At 48.0% G+C, this 10,138-nt stretch overlaps 1 protein-coding gene across 1 annotated transcript in view; it reads right to left on the bottom strand.

The window, feature by feature from the left end:
* Positions 1–222: 222 nt before the first annotated feature.
* The window catches only part of LOC143280406 (atrial natriuretic peptide receptor 1-like), a 32,359-nt gene continuing 22,443 nt past the window's right edge, over positions 223–10,138 (bottom strand). The window contains exons 11-16 of the mRNA XM_076585040.1: positions 9,959–10,052; positions 7,204–7,431; positions 6,168–6,317; positions 1,795–1,893; positions 1,404–1,495; positions 223–237 (exon numbers count right to left, since the gene is read on the bottom strand). Coding sequence (XP_076441155.1) covers positions 223–237; positions 1,404–1,495; positions 1,795–1,893; positions 6,168–6,317; positions 7,204–7,431; positions 9,959–10,052 — 678 coding nt within the window. The remainder of the gene's footprint in view (positions 238–1,403; positions 1,496–1,794; positions 1,894–6,167; positions 6,318–7,203; positions 7,432–9,958; positions 10,053–10,138) is intronic.

Here is a 10,138-nt window from a genome sequence, read left to right as displayed (position 1 = left end):
TTTACATGTATCTTTCCTGTATAGCTTTACAGATAATCGTTCTGTTTCTTTACAGATAATCTCCCTGCACAGGTTTACATGTATCTTTCCTGTATAGTTTTACAGATAATCGTTCTGTGTCTTTACAGATAATCTCCCTGTGTGTCTTTACAGATAATCTCCCTGCACAGATTTACATGTATCTTTCCTGTATAGTTTTACAGATAACCTTCCTGTGTTTCTTTACAGATAATCTCCCTGCACACGTTTACATGTATCTTTCCTGTATAGTTTTACAGATAATCTTCCTGTGTTTCTTTACAGATAATCTCCCTGCACAGGTTTACATGTATCTTTCCTGTATAGTTTTACAGATAATTTTCTTGTGTCTTTACAGATAATCTCCCTGCACAGCTTTACATGTATCTTTCCTGTATAGCTTTACAGATAATCGTTCTGTGTCTTTACAGATAATCTCCCTGTGTGTCTTTACAGATAATCTCCCTGCACAGATGTACATGTATCTTTCCTGTATAGCTTTACAGATAATCTTCCTGTGTGTCTTTACAGATTATCTCCATGCACAGATGTACATGTATCTTTCCTGTATAGCTTTACAGATAATCGTTCTGTGTCTTTACAGATAATCTCCCTGCACAGCTTTACATGTATCTTTCCTGTATAGTTTTACAGATAATCTTCCTGTGTGTCTTTACAGATGTTCTTTCTGCTTAGCTTCATAGATATTGTTCCTGAATACAGGTGTTACCCCAGTTTAATCTCTATTTATAGTCTCCATGCGAAGCTTTATAAATATTCTACCCGTACAACTCTTTGTATATATGTTCTTCCTGTGCGTTGCTTTAGATATATTTTCCTCTTTTAATCTCTTCATGGGTAGCTTTATATACATATGTTCATCTTGCATACTCCGTATTCATCATTCCTGAATGATCATTATAGACATTTTTCCTGCATTGCTTTATAGATATTCTTCACGCATAATCTTAACATAAATTCTTCCTGCATAGTCTGTATAGATATCCTTCCTGCATAGCCTTATAGATATTCTTCCTGCATAATCTTTATCGATACTCTTCCTGTATCAACCTTCACAGCTTCCTGTACAACCTTCACAGAAACTAGTGTTATATTCCTGTGTAGCTTTATGCGTAAACTAGTCTTCCTGCCTACTCATTATAAACATTTCCCCTGTATAGCTGTTGTAAACATTTCCCCTGTATAGCTGTTGTAAACATTTCCCCTGCATAACCATTCAGAGATTTTTTTCCCCCTGCAGAACCATAACAGATATTCTTCCGGCTTCGCTGTAAAGGTATTCTTCGTGCAGACCCTTGCAAGCATTTCTCTCAGAAAATCCTTAAGTACAGTCTTCACACACTCCCTCTCATTCTCCGCCGTACCTTTATCAGTATGTGTCCTCGGCACTCAAACTGGAATTTGTTGGTAGGTTCCAACGCTTCATACGTAGCATTGCTGATGTGAATGCTGCTGGCTGAAAACAATCATGTGATATTCCAAAATGTCAGCGTCAAAATGATATTAGATAGAAACTATACATAGTAATGCTCTGTTTGAACATTTGACTGTCATGTGAACCCTAATCACACAGACGTGCGCACACACACACACACAAACACACATACATTCATACACGCACTCTCTTTTACACACAGACACACAGACTCTCTCTCTCACTTTATCACACACACACACGCGCGCGCGCGCACACACATATACACACACACACGCACACACATAGACACACACACACAGACACATACAGACACACACCTCGAGCATTTGACTCCATGCGAGAGGCAGTGTTGACAGTGTCCCCGAACAAACAGTAGCGAGGCATCTTGATTCCAACCACCCCCGCACACACCGGACCTGTGGTCGCATACTTCAGTTGGTGAACAAACCAATGAATCAAATCTAATTTATGTAGCGCCTTTCCAATTAAAACACGCTCAATCGCGCTGTACATTGTAAAAAAAAAAAAAGACAAAAAAAAGACGAATCTTGTTCTCCTTTGTTCGTGGGCTGCCACTCCCACGTTCACTCGTATGCACACGAGTGGGCATGTACGTGTATGACTGTTTTTACCCCAGCCATATAGGCAGCCATACTGCGCTTTCGGGGGTGTGCATGCTGGGTATGTTCTTGTTTCCATAACCCACCGAACGCTGACATGGATTACAGGATCTTTAACGTGTGTATTTGATCATCACACGAAGGGGGTACAGGCACAAGCAGGTCTGCACATATGTTGACCTGGGAGATCGTAAAAATCTCCACCCTTTACCCACCATGCACCGAAACTGACGATTAAAACATGCGTTTGAGCGCCATTCCAATTAAAACATGCTCAATCGCGCTGTACATTGCAAAAATTGACAATTAAAACAAACAGGCATTTGAGCGCCATTCCAATTAAAGCATGCTCAATCGCACTGCGCATTGTAAAAATTGACAATTAAAACAGGCATTTGAGCGCCATTTCAATTAAAACATGCTCAGTCGCACTGCGCATTGTAAAAATTGACGATTAAAACAAACAGGCATTTGAGGCCCATTCCAATTAAAGCATGCTCAATCGCACTGCGCATTGTAAAAATTGACAATTAAAACAGGCATTTGAGCGCCATTTCAATTAAAACATGCTCAGTCGCACTGCGCATTGTAAAAATTGACAATTGAAAGAGGCATTTGAGCGCCATTCCAATTAAAACATGTTCAATGGCACTGTGCATTGTAAAAAATTACGATTAAAACAGGCCATTTGAGCGCCATTCCAATTAAAACATGCTCATGTACATGCAATATGTACAAAAGAGACGAAGGGCAAGGACACACCCTTGTCGAACACCAGTGAATACTTCAGAACCAAGTCTAAGCGGCTGTCATCCATCGTCACTCAGCACTTGGGAGCTGTTTCACTTTGCTGCCTGCTGTCCACTCCCTATCCCTTCCTCTCTCCCGCCCCACACCCCCTCGCACACACATCCCAGTTTCCCTCACCTATCTACCATGCCAGACAATACTCTTCTTTTTCTTCTTCGTTCGTGGGCTGCAACTCCCACGTCCACTCGTATGTACACGAGTGGGCTTTTACGTGTATGCCCATTTTTAACCCACCATGTATGCAGCCGTACTCCGTTTTCGGGGGTGTGCATGCCGGGTATGTTATTGTTTGCATAACCCTCCGAACGCTGACATGGATTACTGGATCTTTAACGTGCGTATTTTGAATCTTCTGCTTGCGTATACACACGAAGGGGGCTCAGGCACAAGCAGGTCTGCACAGTAATTATGCTGACCTGGGAGATCGGAAAAAATCTCCACCTTTTACCCACCAGGCGCCGTCATGGAAATTCGAACCCAGGACCCTCAGATTGAAAGTCCAACGCTTTAACCACTCGTCCATTGCGCCCGTCCCTGACAACACAACAAACGCCATTTTTCCTGAGGGACCCAACGCTTTAACCACTCGTCCACTACGCCCGTCCCTGACAAGACAACAAACGTCCACTACGCCCGTCCCTGACAACACAACAAACGTCCACTACGCCCGTCCCTGACAACACAACAAACGTCCACTGCGCCCGTCCCTGACAACACAACAAACGTCCACTGCGCCCGTCCCTGACAACACAACAAACGTCCACTACGCCCGTCCCTGACAAGACAACAAACGTCCATTGCGCCCGTCCCTGACAAGACAACAAACGTCCACTACGCCCGTCCCTGACAAGACAACAAACGTCCATTGCGCCCGTCCCTGAGAGACAACAAACGTCCACTGCGCCCGTCCCTGACAAGACAACAAACGTCCACTACGCCCGTCCCTGACAAGACAACAAACGTACAACAAACGTCCACTACGCCCGTCCCTGACAAGACAACAAACGTCCATTACGCCCGTCCCTGACAAGACAACAAACGTCCACTACGCCCGTCCCTGACAAGACAACAAACGCCCACTACACCCGTCCCTGAGAGACAACAAACGTCCACTACGCCCGTCCCTGACAAAACAAACGTCCACTACGCCCGTCCCTGACAAGACAACAAACGTCCATTGCGCCTGTCCCTGACAAGACAACAAACGTCCATTGCGCCTGTCCCTGACAAGACAACAAACGTCCACTACGCCCGTCCCTGACAAGACAACAAACGTCCACTGCGCCTGTCCCTGACAAAACAACAAACGTCCACTACGCCCGTCCCTGAGAGACAACAAACGTCCACTACGCCCGTCCCTGACAAGACAACAAACGTCCACTACGCCCGTCCCTGACAACACAACAAACGTCCATTGCGCCTGTCCCTGACAAGACAACAAACGTCCACTACGCCCGTCCCTGACAAGACAACAAACGTCCACTGCGCCCGTCCCTGAGAGACAACAAACGTCCACTACGCCCGTCCCTGACAAGACAACAAACGTCCACTACGCCCGTCCCTGACAAGACAACAAACGTCCACTACGCCCGTCCCTGACAAGACAACAAACGTCCACTACGCCCGTCCCTGACAAGACAACAAACGTCCATTGCGCCTGTCCCTGACAAGACAACAAACGTCCACTACGCCCGTCCCTGACAACACAACAAACGTCCACTACGCCCGTCCCTGACAAGACAACAAACGTCCATTGCGCCTGTCCCTGACAAGACAACAAACGTCCACTACGCCCGTCCCTGACAAGACAACAAACGTCCACTACGCCCGTCCCTGACAAGACAACAAACGTCCACTACGCCCGTCCCTGACAAGACAACAAACGTCCACTACGCCCGTCCCTGACAACACAACAAACGTCCACTACGCCCGTCCCTGACAAGACAACAAACGTCCACTACGCCCGTCCCTGACAAGACAACAAACGTCCATTGCGCCCGTCCCTGACAAGACAACAAATCTCCACCTTTTACCCACCAGGCGCCGTCATGGAAATTCGAACCCAGGACCCTCAGATTGAAAGTCCAACGCTTTAACCACTCGTCCATTGCGCCCGTCCCCGACTACACAACAAACGCCATTTTTCCTGAGGGACCCAACGCTTTAACCACTCGTCCATTACGCCCGTCCCTGACAACACAACAAACGTCCATTACGCCCGTCCCTGACAACACAACAAACGTCCACTACGCCCGTCCCTGACAACACAACAAACGTCCACTACGCCCGTCCCTGACAACACAACAAACGTCCACTACGCCCGTCCCTGATAAGACAAACAAACGTCCACTACGCCCGTCCCTGACAAGACAACAAACGTCCACTACGCCCGTCCCTGACAAGACAACAAACGTCCACTACGCCCGTCCCTGACAAGACAACAAACGTCCATTGCGCCCGTCCCTGACAACACAACAAACGTCCACTACGCCCGTCCCTGACAACACAACAAACGTCCACTACGCCCGTCCCTGACAAGACAACAAACGTCCATTGCGCCCGTCCCTGAGAGACAACAAACGTCCACTGCGCCCGTCCCTGACAAGACAACAAACGTACAACAAACGTCCACTACGCCCGTCCCTGACAAGACAACAAACGTCCATTACGCCCGTCCCTGACAACACAACAAACGTCCACTACGCCCGTCCCTGACAAGACAACAAACGCCCACTACGCCCGTCCCTGACAACACAACAAACGTCCACTACGCCCGTCCCTGACAAGACAACAAACGTCCACTACGCCCGTCCCTGACAAAACAAACGTCCACTACGCCCGTCCCTGACAAGACAACAAACGTCCACTGCGCCCGTCCCTGAGAGACAACAAACGTCCACTACGCCCGTGCCTGACAAGACAACAAACGTCCACTACGCCCGTGCCTGACAAGACAACAAACGTACACTACGCCCGTCCCTGACAAGACAACAAACGTACACTACGCCCGTCCCTGACAAGACAACAAACGTCCATTGCGCCTGTCCCTGACAAGACAACAAACGTCCACTACGCCCGTCCTGAGAGACAACAAACGTCCACTACGCCCGTCCCTGACAAGACAACGAACGTCCACTACGCCCGTCCCTGACAAGATAACAAACGTACACTACGCCCGTCCCTGACAAGACAACAAACGTCCACTACGCCCATCCCTGACAAGACAACAAACGTCATTTATCCAGAGGGACCCAACACACCCGAGTGGAGCCCGGCCCTGATAAAGAGGGGCTCTGTGGGCAGGTGTGGGATGACGAAGTTCTTGGTGGTCGTCATCATGTCTAGGGCCATCATGGCCACGTCGTAGGCGTGCTGTGTGTTTCTGTTGGGCACTCCGGACACCACCATGTCTGCCAGACATAACGTGCTGTCTGTTACTGTGCTGCTGGTGCTGATAGGTTTCGTCTTGTTGTTCGTGGTGTTATTACTGTCTTGGTGCTGTTGTCATTGCACATGTGAGTGAACCTGCGTGCGTGTCTATGTATGTAAGTATATAAATGTGTATGTGTGTGAGTGCCGCCTGTGTGCCAGTGTTGTTTTGACCTCAGTGTGAGTGTTACACAATAACTTGGATCAGGTGACAGACACAGGAGACAAGGAGGGCCCACAGTGTCAAGTCGTGTTGCACAGTCAAGGAATTACAGTGGAAATGAAATAAAAACAATTATCCTCCTACACACTTCTAACACCTTTCACAACCAGGTAAGCTGCTTCCTGCTATCTGCACCCCAAAGTCTGTTTGTGGGTAAGGCAGACCGGTACACACACGCACGCACGCACACACACAAACATGCGTGTGCAAACACACGCTGGCAGACACACTCACACAGATGTACAAACGCACTCTCCTCTCTCTCTTTCTCTACCTCTCTCTTCCCCAACCGTACACCCCCACCTCCCACATACACATACCGCAACAATTAGCGACAAAAACTATACGGGGACACACACACAAAGTTGCTGGCACACACACCCACACATATGTACAAACGCACTCTCTACCCACTTTTTGATTTTTCCTCTCTATCTTTTCACCACTACATACCCTCACCTCCGACACACACACACACACACACACACACACACCACAACAACAATTACCGACAAAAACCAAGGGGACACACACACACACATGCACACACCACAACAAACAAACAAACACACACACACACACACACTACAACAAACACACACACACAATCAACACCCCCCCCCCCAACACACACACACACGTACAAGCATCTCCAATAGTCTCCACTTTGTAGACGTTGTATCTCTCGATGACGGAGTCGAAGTTGGTGTACAGCTTGTTGAGGAGCACCACGATCTGCATGGGCGAGCTGCGGGCAGACATCGTGTTGAAGCCCATGATGTCACTGAAGAACACCGTGCTGGCCTCGTAGGACTCCGCCCTCACCGGCTGCCCGTTGCGCAGCTTGTCCGCCACCGGCCGCGGCAGAATGTCTGTCAACAACGTGCGTGTGTGTGGGGGGGTGGGGGTGAGGTGTGTGGGCGGAGTGTCGGTTTAGATAAACAGATGATACCAATGTTGGGACGATTAATTTTAGACAACAAAAAAAAAAAGGAAATATACGAATGTAGGGACAAACTGTATAAAAAGACACAAATCTTGGGGGTGGGGGGAGGGGTGGGGGTGGGGGGTTCGGAAAGATAGATACTGTGTATGTAGTATTAGAAACTATACTGATTTGGGGAAGCGATTTAGATAAAAAGTTACGAATGAATTTTGAGGGGCGATTTATACAAAATGTTACAATTTTTGGTGCGATATAGAAAAAAAATCAACAGTTTGGTGCAATCTGAATGCATTATATTGATACATTTTTCAAGTGGGGCGGTTCACATTAACAGATGAAATATTTGGAGTGAGAGACAGACAAAAAGAAACCAATTTTTTGGTCGATTCATATGAAAAGATATGAATGGGTTGAGAGGTGTGGGGGCGGTTTAGATGACAAGATACTATTTTGGGGTGGTCGGGGGGTATTTAGACTGAATGTTACACATTATGGTGCAATTTAGAAAATGAATACAAGATAACTCTGTTCATCAATTGGAAATGGAAATAAAGTGTGCATCCACAGGCTCGTCACCCACACAATATGTCAAACCATCACCCACCCCACACAATATGTCAAACTGTCACCCACCCCACACAATATGTCAAACCATCACCCACCCCACACAATATGTCAAACCGTCACCCACCCCACACAATATGTCAAACTGTCACCCCCCCCACAGAATATGTCAAACCACAGCCATCACCCACCCCACACAATATGTCAAACCGTCACCCACCCCACACAATATGTCAAACCGTCACCCACCCCACACAATATGTCAAACCGTCATCCACCCCACACAATATGTCAAACCACAGCCGTCACCCACCCCACACAATATGTCAAACTGTCACCCACCCCACACAATATGTCAAACCACAGCCATCACCCACCCCACACAATATGTCAAACTGTCACCCACCCCACACAATATGTCAAACCACAGCCATCACCCACCCCACACAATATGTCAAACTGTCACCCACCCCACACAATATGTCAAACCACAGCCATCACCCACCCCACACAATATGTCAAACTGTCACCCCCCCCACAGAATATGTCAAACCACAGCCATCACCCACCCCACACAATATGTCAAACTGTCACCCACCCCACACAATATGTCAAACCGTCACCCACCGCACACAATATGTCAAACCGTCATCCACCCCACACAATATGTCAAACCACAGCCGTCACCCACCCCACACAATATGTAAAACCACAGCCATCAACCACCCCACACAATATGTCAAACCGTCACCCACCCCACAATATGTCAAACCACAGCCGTCACCAACCCCACACAATATATCAAACCGTCATCCACCCCACACAATATGTCAAACCACAGCCGTCACCAACCCCACACAATATGTCAAACTGTCACCCACCCCACACAATATGTCAAACTGTCACCCACCCCACACAATATGTCAAACCAAAGCCGTCACCCACCCCACACAATATGTCAAACCACAGCCGTCACCCACCCCACACAATATGTCAAACTGTCACCCACCCCACACAATATGTCAAACCGTCACCCACCCCACACAATATATCAAACTGTCACCCACCCCACACAATATGTCAAACCAAAGCCGTCACCCACCCCACACAATATGTCAAACCAAAGTCATCACCCACCCCACACAATATGTCAAACCACAGCCGTCACCCACCCCACACAATATGTCAAACCACAGCCGTCACCCACCCCACACAATATGTCGAACCACAGCCATCACCCACCCCACACAATAATTATGTCAAACCAAAGCCATCACCCACCCCACACAATATGTCAAACCAAAGCCGTCACCCACCCCTCACAATATGTCAAACCATCACCCACCCCACACAATATGTCAAACCAAAGCCATCACCCACCCCACACAATATGTCAAACCAAAGCCATCACCCACCCCACACAGTATGTCAAACCAAAGCCGTCACCCACCCCACACAATATGTCAAACTGTCACCCACCCCACACAATATGTCAAACCAAAGCCATCACCCACCCCACACAAAATGTCAAACCAAAGCCGTCACCCACCCCACACAATATGTCAAACCATCACCCACCCCACACAATATGTCAAACCAAAGCCATCACCCACCCCACACAATATGTCAAACCAAAGCCGTCACCCACCCCACACAATATGTCAAACCGTCACCCACCCCACACAATATGTCAAACCAAAGCCGTCACCCACCCCACACAATATGTCAAACTCACCCACCCCACACAATATGTCAAACATACACATTACGCACAGGCACCAGTTTGCAGTCTGATAGACGCCCTCACGTAGACATGTACATACGCAGCCCCTCCCCTATCACACTCCCCACCCCGAAAGGAGTGTGTTCATAATTATAAAAATACTCACTATATAGGAGTGACTCCGTCTTCTGCTTTTCTTCCAGAAGTTGCTGAGATCTCTTCTCCACCAGTTGCTGCAGGTTCTTTGAGTACATCTGCATCTGAACGTTCAGCTGACAGTTGAAGACACCACTCTAACATGCGCTCCCCACCCCCCTCACTCTCGCTCTCTCTCATGCTCATACAC

The sequence above is a fragment of the Babylonia areolata genome, chromosome 3 (genome assembly GCF_041734735.1).
Source record: "Babylonia areolata isolate BAREFJ2019XMU chromosome 3, ASM4173473v1, whole genome shotgun sequence".
NCBI lineage: Eukaryota > Metazoa > Mollusca > Gastropoda > Neogastropoda > Buccinidae > Babylonia > Babylonia areolata.
The sequence above is the reverse complement of the archived record's forward strand: the minus strand, read 5'-3'. Positions and strand labels throughout refer to the sequence as shown.